At 32.4% G+C, this 22,089-nt stretch overlaps 1 protein-coding gene and 1 non-coding gene across 3 annotated transcripts in view; one reads left to right on the top strand and one right to left on the bottom strand.

Moving 5' to 3' along the window:
- Mhcl (Myosin heavy chain-like) overlaps nucleotides 1–22,089 on the bottom strand; it is a 366,371-nt gene that overhangs the window by 252,060 nt on the left and 92,222 nt on the right. For both annotated transcript variants that reach the window (XM_076398159.1, XM_076398158.1), the window contains exon 6: nucleotides 12,578–12,715. In XM_076398159.1, coding sequence (XP_076254274.1) covers nucleotides 12,578–12,715 — 138 coding nt within the window. The remainder of the gene's footprint in view (nucleotides 1–12,577; nucleotides 12,716–22,089) is intronic.
- Nucleotides 12,796–12,869, top strand: TRNAI-AAU (transfer RNA isoleucine (anticodon AAU)). Its single transcript has one exon. It is a non-coding gene; the product is annotated as a tRNA-Ile (tRNA).

Here is a 22,089-nt window from a genome sequence, read left to right as displayed (position 1 = left end):
GTAAAGACCAAATAAACTGTTTATGAAAACCAAACTTACTTATCTTTTCTACAAAAAAAAAATGTACGCAAAATTTGCTAGTAACTCCTTCGACCGGCGGTTCGGTTGGCATTCCCAAATCCAGAAAGCAATCCAAAAAGGTTCGGGGATAGCAAACCTGCTATCTTCTCTGATCTGCCCTTCTAGCAGACTTCCCATCTCCATCAAATGCTTATTTTACAAGATGTTAATTCGGTCCGTACTCCTCTACGGATCTAATGTCTACTTCAAGTTTGTTACACCCAACCAGGTCAAACGTTCCATGGTTTGTCAGAAATAATCAAATTCATAGGGAAACTGACACTCCAGAAATCAAGCACTTCATATCTCAATCATTCCACAAACAACAACTCAGCTCAAGTTCTTCTGAAAACGCGCTTGTTCGCGAGCTGGTCGACATGCTGGGAGCTTAGCACCGCGTCACCGCTAAGCTCTCCCCCTTTTCCAGGCTGAAACGCCCTCATCCGTCGCTACAGTCATAACTTTTGCCCCCATACAACAGTACCCAGTTGTGTGTTAACTCAGGTTCGCGAATCAATAGAATCGCCGGGCCCTCGTGCCCAATAACGGCTGCCCGATCAGCGGGTGCCATATCCCCAAATTTAATGCAGTAGCGGTAGTGATCCACAGGGGTCAACTGTGAGGCGGTTTCGGTTTAGTGTATTGGTAAGCCCAGAGGCAGTCCCACATAACCCGGTCCAACTTGTCACTCCAGGGCAAGTCTCCGCGACCAGGTATGCGTCATGCATTCCACCGCCTGGTTTTTAGGCCGGAACGAAAAAAAAAAGCTAGTAACTCAATTTAATTACGATTAATATTACCCAAAGGAAAGAAACACCAGACAATCCTACATTACTTTCTCAGTCCAATGAATTAATACCCTACAAATTACTAAATATCGTAATTAATAACTTACAGGCTATTGAGCGTTTTGTTCATTAACATTTCCCATACAATCAATCCTATCAAACAAGAAATCTAACAACATTTAAACATTTAAACTTATCCCTGAAATAATATTTTTTAACGCACGTCAAGATATAGATCTCGGATTGCGTAACTCTTCAGTCAGCCAACAATCGATAAGATTTCTTCGTAGATAATAAATATTGTATCGGGAGAAGTTGAAAGTGAAAGTTAGTAGCGATGTAATATGGCGAATAGTTTAATCTGTGGGCGAAACAGTCGGTTAGAATGCCGAATGCAGTTATTTCGCAGTCACCTTCTCGATGTAAGTTCAATATTCCTCATAAAGGTGATTTAATTATGCCGAGGATGATGTCAGATCGTCGCGGAGAATCTTCGAAAATAGCTCAATAAAAATGCCATCGTTAATCGGTGTTTCAAGAGATGTATCATCAAAATTAGTGACCGAAATAAAATGGAATACATTGTTCAAGGTTTCATTTGGTGCCAACGTAATGGAAACATGTAATGGATTGCTATTTTTGCTCTATGGTGGTATATGTGCAAAAAAATAGCACAGTAACAGATCAATTGAAAAGTCCCCGGCCTGACACATAGATGGCGCTACTAGAATTAAATCTATACGGTTTTTAGTTCGCCCTAACCTAACCCTTTAGCATTTTGTGTGAAGCACCTTTTATTATTCTGAAAAAAATGGATAAAAAGGAATTTCGCGTGTTGGTAAAATATTGATTTTTGAAGGGAAAAAATACAGTTGAAGCAAAAACTTGGCTTGATGCCGAGTTTCCGGACACTGCCCCAGGAAAATCAACCATCAAGGATTGGTATGCTAAGATTGGACGTGGTGAAATGAGCACCGAAGACGGTGAACGCAGTGGACGCTCAAAAGAGGTTGTTACCAACGAAAACATTTAAAAAATCCACAAAATAAGTTTGAACGACCGTAAATTGAAACTGAATGAAATAGCAGACACTCTAAAGATATCAACTGAACGCGTACATCATCGTGTGTATCATTAACAAATATTTGGGTATGAGAAAGCTCTGTGCAAAGTGGGTGCCGCGCGAGCTGACTTTTGACCAAAAACAACGACGAGTTGATGATTCGGAGCAGTGTTTGAAGATGATCAAGCGTAATAAACCAGCCATTCGACGATATGTGCCAATGGATGAAACATGGCTCCATGATTTTACTCCGAAGTCCAATCGACAGTCATCCGAGTGGACTGCACACGATGAATCCACTCCAAAACGTGGGAAAACGCATCAGTCGGCTGGCAAGGGTATGGCGTCTGTATTTTGGGATGAACACGGAATAATTTTCATTGACTACCTTGAAGAAGGAAGGACCATCAACGGCGATTATTACATAGCGTTATTGGGCCACTCAAAGGACGAAATCGCCGAAAAACAACCGTATTTGAAGAAAAAGAAAGTGCTGCTTCACCAAGACAACGCTCCGTGTCAGTGAAAACGATGGCAAAATCCATGAATTGGGCTTCGAATTGCTTCTTCATCCACCGTATTCTCCATATCCAGCCATCAGCGATTATTTCATGTTCTCAGATCTTAAAAGAATGCTCGCTGGGAAGAAATGCTCGTCGAATAAAGAGGTGATCAACGAAGCTGAGGCAAAAAGGCTCAAAGCAAAGAACAAATTGTATTACAAAAATGGTATCGAAAATTTGGAGAGTCGCTATAATCAGTGTATCACTCTTGAAGGGTATTATATTGAATTTAAAAAAAACTAATTTTGCAAAAAAAAAATTGTTTTACTATGGTAGGCCGGGGACTTTTCAATTGGCCTGTTATGATTCGCCACAATAATTAATTAACCCATACTTTTAGCTGCTAGTATATAACCATCAGTACCGTTATATTTCAAAATTACTTGACATTAAAAGTACCTGTCGTGACAATCACTGATTACTGTTATATTTCAATTTATTTCACTATTACCATTGAAAGTTGGTTGTTCAGGCTTTCATTGTGTACTCTGTAAGTATTTAAGATGTCAGATTCTTTTATTAAATTTAATTTTTCTTATACGCCCTGGGTTTAAAATTAACACTGCATATCGATATACCGAGAAATATATCGATTATATCCAAAACTAATAAAAACCTCGCACAGTATTCCTATTAACTTATAAATTGCACTAAACGAATATAGCGAGACGTGTATTATTTCACCCGGTACATTTCCTGGTTAATTTGAATCATGAATCACGTTTCTCAGAATTTGTTTCAAAAGTTCGTATAACATTCGAGTGCCTATTATTCTTTGAACATAAGCCGTACTAGTTTTCGAGCAAACAGAATTTGACGTACGCTTTTTAAAATTAGTCCGGCAATAATAAACAACTACGAATTTTTTTTACAACGTCCAAACCAAATAAATGAATGAAACAGATTCATGAATGACGAAATAACAGTTTTGAAAAAATAAATACAAGAGATATATATCGGCAATTATTTTCTAGATACCCCGTAACTTACTTAAAATTATCCGACTACAAATATAGAACAACAACGTTTCTATTTAAATCATAATCTGCCTTTTGTCAACATTTATTTATGGACCAACTGTTTAACTAGGACTCAGAACCAAGGTTGTTGGCAGTAAACCCATCGATTGTCGAATGCTCAGCTTAGAAACCATCCCAGAAGACATAGGGCCTTACCTAGTCTGGTTACTGACGTTTCTAGAATTGCTGTTTCTCTCTAGACGAATAATTGCGCCCGTAGTGTCATGGCGTTAATATTTGCTTTATTTCATATATTCCACACATTTCATCAAAAAGGCTTCCTAAAAATTATTATAGATTTTTAAGGTTTGCTATTGTTCTTATATTGAAGCCTTGACATAATTTTGCTGAACAAAAGACTTTTTTGATTCCCGAAATCCTCCAGCAACAACAAGTCAACTTTTGTCAAATTAGAACAATTCTCGTTGGCTACTCTAGTTCCACGACTAGCTTCTCTTTCAAGAACTTAAACTATAGACAACAGGATCTTTAAAAAAACATGAAAAAAATTATAAACACAGATAAAAATGATGTAAAAAAAACTCATAGATGCCCGATGTGTCATTATGCGTATTGCAGACAATCAGGCCTAGAGCTGTATCTGAGTTCAAGATTATTGGTTCAGCAGAAGAACTGATAAGCAAAAGTCAGCTAAAAAAGTCTGGTAATATGTTTTAAAAAGTAGCGGTCAGGGATTAACTATCAGGAAATAGGCAACTTCAATTAAAAATAATGTATAGTCCTTCCAATAAAACAGCCAATGCATGCCAGTAACACCGTCGAACGTATAGCCAAATTTAGTTTATAAAAAACAGTAAAATCCCCTTTAAACTCAGAGCAATTTTCTGTCTGATTTTACTAATTAGCATTACTGTAATTATAAAGGGACAGAATTAAGTCTGATACGTCTGAAAATGTAACGAAATCGGTATATAAAATTGTTATCTGCCAATGTAAAGATTATAAAACAACTCTACCTATTATAACTCAACTCTTCGATAATATATGAATTAGATGTACTATAATGTTAAAATAAATTATATTTTATAACGTTATTTTTATTGCATTATTTTATTCACGTCAGCATATTGTTGTCAGAGTAAAAATAAACGAAAACAAATTTGATGCGGCAACGCTGCACTATAAATATTGATGACATGCAGTGACTGTTTTATTGAAAGTACTGTACATTCAGTTAAATCAAAGACGTCGAACTTAGATATACATTATTACCAAAATATTTTAAGTTAAAACCTAAAAATTAGAATAAAACCACACCCAAAAATAACAGATTCCCATAACTTTTAGTGTAAAACTACACCTTCTGTAATCAGTATATTTTATATAAGAGATAGATAAAGAAGAAAATAGTAAAATATATCTAAATCTATATGTAATAGTTCAGATCCGTTTAGTTTGTAAACGTCACCAGTATTCTGGTTAATTCTTTATGGAACTTATTACTGTTGTGTTATTTATATACAGCGGACAATCAATTTTTTATAGCCACTGTTGGTCCGTTTAAATTTTGATTCTAACAAGATGGTACTCATATTAAAATTAGATTAAGAAAATAAAATTGTATTCTCTTAAATAAAACAACAATAATCTGCAGATGACCTAAAACTGAAAATTATTACTCAATTAAAATCAACCTAAGCCACATTACTATTCAGTGTTATATCTGAAGATTTCAAAAAGATTATAATATGGAAGCACATATTCGAAATACTACGTATGAGTGAAGCAACCCCCATGACCATTAAAATACAATACTACTTTTTAGATAAAATCTGAACTAAATCCAACAACAATGCATCCGTAGCCTACTTGCGAATTTCAATTACTTCCTCGTCAGTGATTTCGTAACGTTCAAATCTTGATTTGCATTAAAAATACGAACAAAGGCAAACTTTGACAATAGAAGATATTCCTCGACGGCTCGTATGAAAATGTTATTCATTGATTTAGTTGAGATGAAAATTATTTATGTCATAATGCCTGAATAAAAGAATATAGACAATGTGCCTTAATATTGTTATCTCTATATCTATATTATATATATATATATATATATATATATATATATATATATTTAGACATTATATAGATATATAGACTTTTTGTATTAAAAGTATTTTTTATTTTTGCTCTGCCACATTATTCCTCAAAATATTTGCCCAAAGCGATGCTTCAAATCATCAAAATCATCAAATAATATGAAAGAAACTGTGGATTAGGACTAATGCCTCATCAAAAAACAGAAGAATGGGATGCAGATTTATTTTTATACTTTCCAAATAATAGGTTTTCTCAAGACTCAAAACAATTAAAAAAGTAACCGATTTATCAAACTGCCCGCGTATAACTTTTGTTAATGGTACTTTTTCCTTGAATGAGTATTACTAGACATATGGAACTTTATAAAAACTTAGTACGAAAAATCAATATTATGTTTTTTATGTCACAAGAAATCTTGCGATGTTAAAATCAAAATAGTACTGTCGACAGTTTAAAACTTTAAGGAAAAAACCTTTAAGACAATTAAAATTAAAATATATATATTAACTCTAAAGATAATATTATTGATTAATAAAAATATGATCCAAAATACATTAAAAAATAATTTTGTTGGTTCTGTCCCGCTACTTACGATACAATCCCCCGTACGATGGTATAAATTTAAATAATCTGAAATGCAAATAGGTATAAAATGTCCGTCAAAGAGACTTACAAGAAAATAATCAGGTTAGATTACTGTTTTGTAGCCTCTAACTGCCATTACATTTATCTTTACCCGCATAACATTGTCGCACACGATATTCATTCTTCGTAATCAATTTTCAAACGAATTACGTCTTAATTAAAGGTATTTATCTTATTTACTTTATAATACAAAATGCACGTATATAAAAATAAAGTTGATACAAACACCAATATTTTTTTTATGTCAGATAAATTATTTTATCAGAAGAAAACACTTACTACAATTATTTCTTAAAAATGTCTTATCAGCAGATGAAACGAACTAACCATAAAGCTTCAAATTAAATATTTAATCTGCTTGTCATTTAGCTAAATACGCATTAAAGAGAGTCAAACCTGGCGAATAAGTTGAATTTCAAAAAAAAAATATTTATCACATCAATAAAATCTTATATTTAAATAACACCCAGTACTTCTACCAAAAGAAGATCAACACTCAGCTGATAATCTCAATACCGGAAAAAACTAGGTTAGTTTACTGTTATGTAGTGTAGTACCGTGCCGGTACCACACTACATTGTATTGAAATAAGGAAAATACACGGCGCTTTAGCTGGCGCATAATCCCTGTCGTACAAGATGTTCCCATTGATCCTTCATTGTGCATTGTAAAAAAGCCGTTGCGAGTGAGCCTGATTTAAATTGATTTGTCAAAATGATTATTAAATATGATGACTTGCACTTAAAGGGTTGGATAATAATTCGTAAGGGAGGTCAAATCTCATATTCAAAACATGCTTTTTTTTAATTAGTGTTAAAACAAATATAGTCTATTCAAAGTTTTTTTAGTGATGCATCATGGATATTGGTGACGTCAAAATATTGCAATGTTGCCGCATCAACTCTAAGTTTTAGTTCAGTTTGGCTTTGACATACAAAAAAATTCTAGTCTAAATAAAATAATTGAACAAAAATGTTATCAAATACAATTGATTTTAACATTATAGTAAATCAAATACATATATACTACAATTAAGACACAGCACATGAATAAAAAGCAGTATAGCTTGTATAAAAATACTGTAAAAAAATTAAAACAAAATATAAAACAATTTATTCTCTACCACGTTATTAAGGATGTTGTATTCTCTCTAGTTCATTCATTATTTAATGCCATTTCGCTCGAATCCAAATAATGTGTAAAAATAGGATTAATACTTCATCAAAAAAAAATAAGAATAGGCAGATGATCTACATATTGCAAATCAATTTCAACATTTAAGACGACAAAGGAAAACTTTATAAATGCAGATTCTAAACTCCATTATTTCAATATCAATGAAATACGAACTGAAAGACCAATATAATTGCGAAAAATATTACAGTTCATCCAATTATCTGAGAAAATCACACTAATCAAGGATTATTTTTCAATTAATTTGAAGTAAGAAAAATTAAGTGTCATAAGAAAATGTGCTGCAAATACACAAAATACATATAACCTTGTTAAATTAGAATGTATATTGTAAAAAGTGACATATTATGAACTAGTATATCAATACATTTGTAAATGTTTAATGAATAAAGCAAAGACAGTTGCCCTTTTTACTACCATTTTACTGACGCAGTAAACGAGCTTTCAACGGCAGTTGACGTCAAGACCTTTTTGGCCTCTATCCATCTACGAACTTTTAATTATCAATTAACGAGGCGTCAAAAAATAATAACAAATTTTATACGTAATTATGATGAGAATGTATATACAAGAAGTACCTGGTTTGCACTTATATATTTTTCCAGAGCTTTACATGAAAAACTGAGAAAATTACCAATGGTAGTCGATGTTCTTCACTTGATAATTGTATCAGTTATGGATAAATGCAGCAATGCAGAAATATTTTAATGTAATTAGCAAGAAGCAAAATATATTTTTTAAAAACATAGTAACCGATAAGGTGGATAATGCAAATGATTCGATATCAGATAGTAAAGATAAACAGAAATCATTAGATAGAGAGGTACATTTTCCATATTTATAGATTGCAATTTTTACCACTTAAAACTTTTTGCTGTCATTTCGGTTCAGATAATTGCAGGTTACAGAATGTTATGCTAAATTATATGGTCTCACAATAATTTTTATACAACTTTTATTTTTGTTCCTTAATCAAAAGAAAAAAGCCGCTGACAGGCATCATTTGTTGGAATAAATTTACAGTAAGCATGTAAAACCTGTGAGGCGTGGTTCAAGACAAGCAACGTACTGGTGGGTCGAGAAAGTTTGAAAATGCGAAACTACAAAGGTTATTGGATGAGGACCCAACTCAAACCCAAAAACATGTGGCCCACGAAACGATTAGCAACTGATTACGGGCAATGGGGAAAATCCTAAAGATGGAAAGGTGGGTAGCAAATAGAAAATCAAAAAATCGTCAGTGAAATGCTATTTCTCAAAGGTATGATCGGAAGTTATTTCGCTACCGAGTAGTGACGGGCGATGAAAAGTTGAGTTATTTTGAAAACACTAAGCGCTAAAAAATAATAACAAATTTTATACGTAATTATGATGAGAATGTATATACAAAAAGTACCTGGTTTGCACTTATATATTTTTCAAGAGCTTCACATGAAAAACTGAGAAAATTACCAATGGTAGTCTTCACTTGATAATTGTATCAGTTATGGATAAATGCAGCAATGCAGAAATATTTTAATGTAATTAGCAAGAAGCAAAATATATTTTTTAAAAACATAGTAACCGATAAGGTGGATAATGCAAATGATTCGATATCAGATAGTAAAGATCAACAGAAATCATTAGATAGAGAGGTACATTTTCCATATTTATAGATTGCAATTTTTACCACTTAAAACTTTTTGCTGTCATTTCGGTTCAGATAATTGCAGGTTACAGAATTTTATGCTAAATTATATGGTCTCACAATAATTTTTATACAACTTTAGTTTTATGTTATATAATGATAAGCATATATTCAAAATGTGAGGGGATTTGTATTTATGCCCCATATCTTAAAAACTATAAATAAAAGAAATTTAATGTGAATTTTCGTTTCTTTCACCTGAAAATACATATATCTTGAAAGTTTGTGCAGTTTTTGATATCACTTCCGTTCAAAATTAATGAAAATTACTCTGATTATGAAGCATGTTATGCTGAATCGAATTGTAGTATAATAATTTATATTATAACCTTTCGTTTTTTAGTTATACACTGAAATCAAATTTCAAAAAGTAAGTGGATTACTGTTAAGGTTATGCCACATATGTTATGTTTAATATTATGGATTATTTATTTAATAAAAACCTTAAATTCTAAAGAAATTGAATAAGGATTTTCGTTTATTTCACCACAAAATAGATCTATGTTATACATATAATATATATATATATATATATATATATATATATATATATATATATATATATATATATATTGCGAAAGTAACACCGCCATAGACTTATAGTACTGTGAAAATGTGAAGTTTCGTGCCTGAAAACGTACATTTATCGCGCCCATTACTTTTGTTCCTTAATCAAAAGAAAAAAGCCGCTGACAGGCATCATTTGTTGGGATAAATTTACAGTAAGCATGTAAAACCTGTGAGGCGTGGTTCAAGACAAGCAACGTACTGGTGGGTCGAGAAAGTTTGAAAATGCGAAACTACAAAAGTTATTAAACATGTGGCCCAAGAAACGATTAGCAACTGATTACGGGCAATGGGGAAAATCCTAAAGATGGAAAGATGGGTAGCAAACAGAAAGTCAAAAAATCGTCAGTGAAATGCTAGTTCTCAAAGGTATGATCGGAAGTTATTTCGGTACCGAGTAGTGACGGGCGATGAAAAGTTGAGTAAACACTAAGCGCTAAAAACCATGGTAAACACCTGGCGAAGGCGGCCGATCGACTACAAGGCCAAGTCGTTTTGGTCGCAAGACAATGCTCTGCGTTTGGTGGCATCAGAGTGGCGTGGTGAATTACGAACTGTTGAAACCTGGTGAAACGATGAATAGTGATCGCTATCGACGAGAAATGATCATTTGAATCATGCATTGATCGAAAAACGTCCTGAATGGTCCTGAAAGTGATTTTACAGCACGATAACCCACTCTTAAAACACAAAACCGGTCAAGAAAGCATTGAAAACACTTGGACGGGACATATTATCGCATCTGTCGCATACTCCAGACCTTACCTCGTCCGACTACCAACTTTTCGAATCAATGAGACATGCGCTTCAAGAGCAGCACTTCGCCAATTTCGAAGAAGTTAGAAAATGATTTTACTCAGAGGACAAACGATTTCTTTGGGATGGCATCCTTAAATTCCCGAAGATGAACAAGCCGCATATAATCAAGTGGCCAGTACATAAAAAACGGTAACGACTTTCCCGTACACCGGGTAGAAATTCGCACAAAAGAAACAAAAACATAAAACCGAATCTAGTTACCGAGGAAAAATAAAACAAGTGCCGGTGCACGCCGCTGCGCCATTACATGATCATTACCACGATCAGGCGAAAGGTTACTGGGTAATGTCTAGCAATGCACTCTGACGATGCCCCCGCAAAGCGAAAAACTTTTGTTTTCTCTTTTGAGATGCCGACCAATCAACTCGTGCCGCGCTCGGCGATCCGATCGGGAAAAAGCGCCGATCGTGATGTGGAATGCCAATTTGGATAATCGGAATAATCCGGAGGCCATGAGCAGAGTCAAAGACCAGTCGTAGTTCGAACAGTGGCGTGTTAGGATTCGCCATATTTAGTGTTTTCCGGGCGTAAAGTGGTGACTTTGAGGAACGCCCATCCGGCAATCGGTAAACTTCGGCTGTTTCCGCTTCATTTTGCCACTCTACCACCACCAGCGATCAAGAGACTACGATAACGAGAAGTAGGAGTATTAGCCACCAGAAACGTTTTTGATATTATAAAAAAACTAGCGACCCGCCCCGGCTTCGCACGGGTGCAATGCTGATACTAAATTAAATACACTACAGAAAAATATGAGCGTTGTATATAAAAACATAGCGGCCCGCTCCGACTTTGCACGGGCATAAAATATATATGCCTATGTCACTCAATGAAAACATGATTAAAATCGATCCAGTATTTTTGGTTCATTCATTACTGCCCTTGGCCTGCACGCATTCAATTTGGAGTAAAACAATTCCTCTTCCCCTATACTTACTATGAAGATTTCCTGCTATCTTTGGAATATCTAAATTCATACAATTTTTATTACATTACACATTTTTAAACGCAAATTTTAAATTTGTAATATCTCCGAAAATATTTGTTTAATTTACATGCTGTAAGGAACCATATTGATCTATATTAATTGCACACTGTATTTAAGGTACTTAATTCGATAAGGATTAATGCCGTATTGCTTAAAATAGCTTCGTAAATAAACCATTTTCTCACGTAAAAAGTAAACAATAAAAATGGTTAATGTGGGTTATCCCTAAAAGATAAACATATACCATCGCGGACTTTTTTGTAGACCTTTTTATGGTGTACAATACTGTAGTACATTAATTTGATCTAACTCGTAGGGTTAGGCAGCGTTTTTGCTAATTGCTAAATAAGCCTAAAAAAATAGGTTAATTTACGACATCACGTTAGAAACCTCTAAAATTAGCAATGTTGCCTTAGTATATTATGCATGTATTATACATATAAACCTTCCTCTTGAATCACTCTATCTATTGAAAAAAAAACCGCATCAAAATCCGTTGCGTAGTTTTAAAGATTTAAGCGCACATAGGGACATAGGGACAGAAAAGGCGACTTTGTTTTATACTATGTAGTGATAAAAATAAAAATTATAAAAAATATCGATATTTAAAAAAAATTAAATATTAGTCTAAATTTTGTCTAAATTTTCTCTAAATATTTCAAAGGGTAGTGATATTTTTAAGGATCTTTAAAATTAAGTACTAAAATTCACCGAACTTTCAAAAATTAAGTACCAATTTTAAAGGTTCATTGAAAATTATATTTAAGTTATTTTGAGAAAAATATCGGTATATCAACCGAGATCAAAAATATCGATTATTGATTATTTTAACACTTTAAGAATATGTTCTTAAGAGGATTAACATTTAAATTATTTTCGGACAGATACATATTCTAGTAAAGCAGAATTTAAACCGCTACATCTAAAAACGGTTGACAAAGTTCTGCTTCTAATGTTTTTGTTCGTGCTTCTTCTGTTTCACTTCAAAATTGGTGTGAGTATAACAAATATTGATACTTTTCTAGATAAGAATACGCTTCTTCAATATATCCATCCCCTAGTCTAAAGAACCACGAATAATAAATCCTTAATTAATCCAAAATTATTGTTAAAAGTTACTTACCATTGTTGATTTATTAAATCGTCTGCTTCCCGATCGTTTCAGAGTTCCCCCTCTGATGTTGGAATCATCCAGTTCGACTTCGCCGCCATCGTGAGCCGATCGACGGCTGAGTTCGCTCAATTCTGCTACAGGCTGAACCTGTAAATAACAATATTTATTGAATAGGACATTAAATATAGGTGGCTATGAAATACAGTCGGTAGCAAAAACGGATACGTGGCCCATTAGCTCAGTTGGTTAGAGCGTCGTGCTAATAACGCGAAGGTCGCGGGTTCGATCCCCCCATGGGCCAATTAACTTTTTTATTTTTTATTTATAAATTTACACAAGATCACATCAGTTTTAAAGGTTAGAATTGTTTTCACAAATTTTCACTCAACTTTTTTAATTTAAATAGGCGAAACCGAGAAAATGCGTTGAATGATCCCACCAATTTAGGCACTGAGACAACTTTTCTATAGCGCGATTTTTGTTTCAGTTTGTTTATGACGCTATTTTTGATGCCTGACATAGAGTTCGTTAGCATTTTTGTGACTTAATTATAATTACTATTATTTAATTATAATCAAAAAGTCTTAAAAGTGTTATGTATCCAGTACATGTGCGGAAATAAAAAACCGAGACGTTGTTTTTCTTGGAAGAATCAGACCAAGTTAACTAGAATAAGAATGCGTGTGTGACTTAGCACTGTTGGAGGTAAATGTGATTATACTACATGGAAAGTTTTAGTGCAAGGCAATTCTATATATAAAGCTAAATTTTGTTGCCCTTTAAAAAATTTTTTGTAAGGTTCCATTAATTAAAAACTTAAATATTTTCAAGGGGTTAAGGTTAAGTACCCAAGAGAGGTGGAATTTTTTTGGGTCTACGCATGGAGTAAGAAAAATTAATTCTTCAAAAAGTATGTTTAAAAAATAGATTAACACAAAATAAAATAATACAATTCGTAGACCAACAAGTTGAGAGTGATTTTATAGACAAGATAATATTTCATGATTGTTTTATTATATTGTTAATGAATCTTTAAGCTGTTTCCTCGATTTTACCATAATAAGAACACAGCAGTAATTTTAATATATCATACATTTTAATATTTCTTGCAATTCTTTAAAATATTACTTTTTCGTATGTTTTCTCCATTCTGATGTATATCATGCAATTTAACCGTTTTAATTTAATTATCCCATCTAGAAAACAAAGATAAAATTTAACAGACACAGACTTAGTCTGCTTTCAGTATGAAGGAACAAAATGATAGGAATTTTAATACATCTTATATAAATTTATAGCACTACTAGCGACCCGCCCCGGCTTCACACGGGTGCAATGCTGATACTAAATTAAATACACTACAGAAAAAATATGAACGTTGTATATAAAAACATAGCGGCCCGCTCCGACTTTGCACGGGCATAAAATATATATGCCTATGTCACTCAATGAAAACATGATTAAAATCGATCCAGTATTTTTGGTTCATTCATTACTGCCCTTGGCCTGCACGCATTAAATTTGGAGTAAAACAATTCCTCTTCTCCTATACTTACTATGAAGATTTCCTGCTATCTTTGGAATATCTAAATTCATACAATTTCTATTACATTACACATTTTTAAACGCAAATTTTAAATTTGTAATATCTCCGAAAATATTTGTTTAATTTACATGCTGTAAGGAACCATATTGCTCTATATTAATTGCACACTGTATTTAATGTACTTAATTCGATAAGGATTAATGCCGTATTGCTTAAAATAGCTTCGTAAATAAGCCATTTTCTCACGTAAAAAGTAAACAATAAAAATGGTTAATGTGGGTTATCCCTAAAAGATAAACATATACCATCGCGGACTTCTTTGTAGACCTTTTTATGGTGTACAATACTGTAGTACATTAATTTGATCTAACTCGTAGGGTTAGGCAGCGTTTTTGCTAATTGCTAAATAAGCCTAAAAAAATAGGTTAATTTACGACATCACGTTAGAAACCTCTAAAATTAGCAATGTTGCCTTAGTATATTATGCATGTATTATATATATAAACCTTCCTCTTGAATCACTCTATCTATTGAAAAAAACCGCATCAAAATCCGTTGCGTAGTTTTAAAGATTTAAGCGCATATAGGGATATAGGGACAGAAAAGGCGACTTTGTTTTATACTATGTAGTGAAAGGAATATGAAAAAAGGAAAAAACGCTATAGACAATTTTGATTATATTTGCCACGAGATTTTATATTTACATTTAATTATTTTTTAGATTCAACACATTCGATATATACATTATATCATACATTAGTCAAGTAATGCGTATGAAATCCTCAACCAATGAAATGCTTTCCAAGCAAAACAATTCTGATATTATGTGTATTAACACTCTATATAGTACTCTATGGTGGCGACTAATAAGAAAGTTAGGAAACTAATTACCGAAATGATGAAAATGAAAATAACAAAACATTATAGAAAGCAATGAACTATACCGAGTGAAAAAACGAAGAAAAAAATACTTGAAGTATATAAAATTTTATAAATCAAAAAGATTACGATCAGTGTAGTGTATAATAATATCAAATACCATACTTTCTCGAATGAATAAGAGTGTGAGTCAGAGGAAGCCCACGAATGCAAAAATACGAATTAATTCACATCTCTGACACGCCATCAGATACTTAGGGGTCTTACGTTTGACCGTCTGGCTTAGTTGACTATTAACATTGATTATTTTCGGTAGGGTCAGGGGACTTATCAATGGTCCAGCGTTGCCAATAATAGACCAGAAAACATCCATCAATTCGTTAATTAATATCAATATTAATACAGTAAGGCCGACGTGACAATGGGGAACTATGTTACTCACAGACATTGATTAAACATATAATTTAAATACATACCACATCGCGTTATCTAAGTTTCCGGTTTAGTTGGGTAGATTGAGTCTAAATATTTGTTTTTGTGATAAATTAATCATTTTATATTTAGAAAGTAGAATTATAACATTGTAAAAGGCGTTTTTCAGGTAGAGAGATATAAGTTGGCAATACTGTTTTCGACAAATCCATGTATTAGGAGCTTGCATGTATTCTGATATAATATGTATTAATCAATATATTTACCGTCATTTTCTATAACATTTATCATATTTCTAGCAATACAGCAGAAGTTCTGATTCTGTAATAGTAAATTCTTCATGACTCTTGCAACATGTTGCAGAGGGCTGTCATGAATGACTTTGCTTCTGTTACTTGTTATTGCTGGTCTTTTACTTCGATGTGGTCAAAACACAGTCAAAACACCAGGCTTCGATAATCTGTTTTAAATAGTTTTCAATTAACTTTTCTGTTAGAAATGGGATTACAAATTAGGACATTTCAATCCTCTATTCAATTATTTTTCATCCAAGTTGATTAAAAGTTTGAACAACTAATATTCGGGAATAATAATGATAATATCCAGACTTCATATTAAATTACGGCATCAATGGGGGACGCCATAGTCCCTTCGACAATATCTTAACTTTAATATGTTTTAAAAATCCCTTCCTGTTTTGTTGTTGAAGCAGTAAGAAACACCACGCAAATATAATTATTATTTAATTAAATAACATCACGTTAAACAAAAAGCAAAAACAAATTAGAACCAAAATAAAACTACTATAGTGGTTAGTCGGAAGATACTCTCAACTTGATCTGAAATCAAAGCGGTTGATCTATAATACAATGATAAAGCCAATTTGGACATATGGGGTGCAAATATGGGGTTGCACTAAAAATTCAAACCAACTAGTCATACAACGCTGTCAAAACAAGGTTCTTCGTTTGATTACCAATGCTTATCGCTATGTAACGAATGAAGAACTGCACCATGACCTGGAAATCAAGTGGATTTTGGAAGTTATCCAAGATTTCGCCTTGAAACACGAAAGAAGATTAATAAATCATACTAACGTGAAAGCAATACAACTGCTGGACAGCGCGCAGGATGTCAGGAGATTGAAACGAATAAAACCATACGAACTTATATAAAATAATTATAATTTTATAATTGAGGAATTGATGTATTTTCTCGCACTCGTCTTGCTTGTGAATTAATCTAAGTACATAGGAAAAGTAGTAATAAATTAATTGTAAATTAAGATTGTACTAAGCGTATCTAATAAAGATGTTATAAAAAAATTAATTAAATAAAATGTATTTATATCAATGCATGTACTTTAATTGATCAAAAACGACTGTCTTGCAGAAAAGACAGTGTTGGAACATCTAATATATTAAGATGATTAAGACATACTCATAAAGAAGTAATCTGTTAGTGGAGTCAGAAAAGGAAACGTCCAATATTGAAATACCTTTATGTTCTAAGATGTAGTGCCTACTGGGATTAACAAAAGGAAACCAATATTGAGATTATGAAGTAAACGTCATTTATAATGTTAGGAAAAAATAAAATCAAGATAATTTTTAAATATTTCAACCTTCGTGTATGTTTATAAACTACTTAACCAAAACACATAAATATGCGATAAGTATAAAATAAAACCTAAAAAATACAGTATCTACTCAGTAACAAGTCAATTGAAAAGTCCCCGGCCTACCATACTGAAACACATTTTTTGGCAAAATTAGTGTTATTTATTCAACATAATTCCCTTCAAGCAAATCTATATATATGTCGCTATAATCAGTGTATCACCCGCACTGATTATAGCGACCCTCCAACTTTTCGATACCATTTTTGTAGTACGATTTGCCATTTCCTACAAAATAGGCCTCAGTTTCGTCGATCACCTCTTCATTCGACGAAAATGTCTTCCCAGCGAGCATTCTTTTGAAATCTGAGAATAGGAAATAGTCGCTGGGGGCCAGATATGGAGAATACGATGGATGCGGAAGCAATTCGAAGCCGAATTCATGGTTTTTTGAGAAGGTGCATTGTCTCGGTGAAGCAGCTCTCTCTTTTTCTTCAAATTCGGCCGTTCTTCGGTGATTTCGTCCTTCAAAGGGTCCAATAATGCTATGTAATAGTCGCTGTCCTTCCTTTTTCAAGGTAGCCAATGCAAATTATGCCATGCGCATCTCAAAATACAGATGCCATAACCTTGCCAGTCGACTATTACGTTTTCCCACGCTTTGGAGCGGGTTCATCGTGTACAGTTCACTCGGATGACTATCGATTGGACTTCGGAGTGAAATGATGGAGCCATGTTTCATCCGTTATCACATGTCGACGCAAAAACTCGGGTTTATTACGCTTAATCATCCCTTTTGTATTTTTCCCTTCAAAACGCAATATTTCATCAACACGCGGAATTCCTTTTTATCTATTTTTTAAGAAATATATAGAAATATGGCAACAACGGATGATAGCATTAAGGGGGGTGATAGTGAAAGTAAACTACATTGACACCCTCCGCCACTTTCACCGCACGCCAAATGCATTGTTTTGATTTTAATCATCAACAACATTCCGGCCAAAACTGACCTAATCGATTTGACTTAGGCTAGCCCATCGATCATTTTAAAAACGTAAATCCTTGTTCTAATGACATATCTGCTCGCATAATGGAAATGAGTATCGCGAATTGATCGAAAAAATATGTCTAAGTATAGATTGCATTCTGATTCGAGTGCCGCTGCGAGAGTATTTGTTTTATAAACTAGATCTGCGTCATTGGTTTAATGGGTATCTAATCAAAAAATCTAAAAAACCATATTGCACATTTCCAAAAATTAAAAATTAGAATTATTTTCGGAGTTGTGACGTAGCGACTAATTGATCAGCAGGTGAAAATGTAATAATAATAAAAAGTAGATTTTACTCGACTAGAAATAAATTAAATATATTAATAGATAAGGAATGGATGTATGATATTGTATCAATACTTGTGATTTTAATAAAAGTACTGAAAGTTGTTGGTCCAAATAATTTTAGCGCTAAATAAAATTCTTAAGTCCCATGCACAGGACGACATTCCGTAAAAAAATACCTTTCACCGCAAAAGTAGGGTTTGCCTATAATGGAAAAATAACATTCCAATGTTTGATGTCTGAAATTTCAATAATTTCTGTGTATTTAAACATTCTACAAATACTTTTCGCCTTATTCATAATACTAAAAATAGGTTATCCGCTATTGACCAAAATAAATGATGAAATGATCTGGAGGATACAATGTCTGAGGTGACAAATCCATGTATTTTTTGACGAATTCAATGAATTTTTGCCTTAATGCTGTTTGGCTTTTTTCTTGGAAGGAATATATCATACAACAATAAGAAATGTCGACAATTTATATTGTTAGGCCATGTGAAGCCCATAGGTAGTTTAATTTTACGTCGAGTGAAGACCGCCACATTGCTAGGTAACTTGCTAGTGACTAAAATCGTCACGTGATATGAAACCCCTATGGATAGTGGATTTAGTATAGGAAAATTTAGTATAGACCTTTCTCTAAAGGTAATATAAATCCATTTTAATAAATATAATTTTTCCAGAATAAAGTCCTAAGAAATATTTGGAGGCGCACTCAGATACTACAGGATTGATTACCTACACCGAGACCTTCAGATACCGACTGTCACTCATGAAATCAAGACAATCACAAAGGAACATGTGGAGAGAATCCATCCTAATAGCAATATCGAAGTATTACTACTCTTGGATAATACCAGTACAAAATAGAATACAAACTCAAAAGAATCAAACGATTTGATACTGAGTATAGTGTAGTGAGGTGGACTTAAAACAAAACCAGCAGTGTTAATACTTAAACATAAAATGGGTCATAAGATAGATAGGAGATGATGGGTCCTTTTAGATATATACTTAAGATTTAAGCAATTAGTAACACTATAATGCATTTTTGAAAAAGCTACAACATTCCCTCCCGTGAAATAATGAAGCAAAACTAAACATTTGTACATTTATGGAATCTTCTGCCAAATGTGTATATTAAACACAATATTAGTAACGCCATCTATTTTTAGAGATTACCTTATAATTAAGTATCACCTTCAATATGTATATATAAGTAAGTTACTTCATATTTTATATATTTTTTCTAAACAATCTAATATTTGAATGCAGCACAATTCATAGAGCTGTCAAACATACGATGTTTTTGATTATTAATTATCAGATATCTAATAGTACATACATATCTGAATTAATGACAGATACTTACTATGAAGATTTCCTGCTATCTTTGGAATATCTAAATTCATACAATTTTTATTACATTACACATTTTTAAACGCAAATTTTAAATTTGTAATATCTCCGAAAATATTTGTTTAATTTACATGCTGTAAGGAACCATATTGATCTATATTAATTGCACACTGTATTTAAGGTACTTAATTCGATAAGGATTAATGCCGTATTGCTTAAAATAGCTTCGTAAATAAGCCATTTTCTCACGTAAAAAGTAAACAATAAAAATGGTTAATGTGGGTTATCCCTAAAAGATAAACATATACTATCGCGGACTTTTTTGTAGGCCTTTTTATGGTGTACAATACTGTAGTACATTAATTTGGTCTAACTCGTAGGGTTAGGCAGCGTTTTTGCTAATTGCTAAATAAGCCTAAAAAAAATAGGTTAATTTACGACATCACGTTAGAAACCTCTAAAATTAGCAATGTTGCCTTAGTATATTATGCATGTATTATACATATGAACCTTCCTCTTGAATCACTCTATCTATTGAAAAAAACCGCATCAAAATCCGTTGCGTAATTTTAAAGATTTAAGCGCACATAGGGATATAGGGACAGAAAAGGCGACTTTGTTTTATACTATGTAGTGATATATATATATATATATATATATATATATATATATATATATATATATATATATATATATATATACATATATATATATATATATATATATATATATACATATATATATATATATATATATATATACATATATATATATATATATATATATATATATATATATATATATATGTACATATACATATATATGTATAGATACATATATATGTATATATATGCATATATATATATATATATATACATATATATATATATATATATATATATATATATATATATATATATATATATACATATATATATATATATACATATATATATATATATATATATATATATATATATATATGTGTGTGTATATATAAAAGTAATATACGCACATCAAAATGAAATATGAAAGTAAATAAAATTATCATTTATCAAGAAAAACACAAGAGCACAAACAAGATAAAACAATATAATTAGTCCGTACATTCACAGCGTCATAAAAATGTATTTTATTAATGATAAAAATATCTACTGTTTTATTAGAAAAATTTTATCGCATTACAATTGTAAAATAACCGAATACAAATTGAAAAGCTAATAAAGAAATATGAATTATATAATCAATCAACAATTAATTCATGTCATATATACATTTTGGAAGTTAATTACTTGTAAAAATGTGAATGTGTGTGGTGAATCAACTTATGTTATTTTTAAAACAGCAGATAAAAAAGAGTTTATGCATTTAACATTTATTGATGGGTCCAGAAGATACAAGTATTGCGTGTTTTTGTTAAATTCAATTTTTCTGCTGCTATCTCTGCTCAAATAGTTAATTAAAATAGCAGGAAATAGAAAGAATCTTATGCTGAATCGAACGGTAATATAGTAATTTTTATATAGTTTCTCTACACATCGAAATGATTGTTTTCAAAAAAAAAATCTCTTTATGTTACATATCTTAAAAATTGGGCATTCCAAAGGAATTCAACAGAGATTTTCAATTATTTCGCCCCAAAAGGCATATATTTTGCTAGATTTATATTAAATTTTTTTTTCCACCTTTTCTAGTAATTCCAAATTTCAAATAAGCGCATGAAAAATTTCTGAGATTTTAAAATTTTCACGTTAAATAAAATGACGGTATAATAGTTTCATTTTCTAACTTCTTCGAAATTGGCGAAGTGCTACTCTGCAACCACGTGTTCCACTGATGGAATAAGTTGATAATCAGACGGGGCTGGGTATGGATAGTACAGCGGGTGCAATATTATATCCTATATCGTGCTGTAAGATTAATTTACCGTATGCTATAGTTCGTAATACACCAGGCCACACTGGTCCCATCAAACACAGACCATTGTAACCAAAACGATTTGGCCTTGGAGTCGATTGGCCGGCTTCGTCAGGTGACCGTCAGGAGCCATGATTTTTTGCGCTTAGTGTTTCCGAAAGAAATCTACTTTTCATTACCTATCACTATTCAACGCAGAAATGATCTCCTATCATACTCTCATTCAATTGATGTAGCACCCATTTTCCCATCTTTTGGATTTTCTCTGATGCTCGTAACCAATCGCTAATCATTTCTTGTGCCCCATTTAACGATCCTGCCAAATGTTTTTGAGTTTCGGTTGGACCCTCGTCCAATAACTCTTGCAGGTTCGCAACTTCAAACTTTCTGTCTACCAGAACGTTCTTTGTCTTACACATCACACGCTC

This window comes from Rhynchophorus ferrugineus, unplaced genomic scaffold (assembly GCF_030347505.1).
Source record: "Rhynchophorus ferrugineus isolate W39M unplaced genomic scaffold, kcgeb_rfMv2 rfM3, whole genome shotgun sequence".
Classification (NCBI taxonomy): Eukaryota; Metazoa; Arthropoda; class Insecta; order Coleoptera; family Curculionidae; genus Rhynchophorus; species Rhynchophorus ferrugineus.
This window is presented reverse-complemented; position numbering and strand designations above follow the sequence as displayed.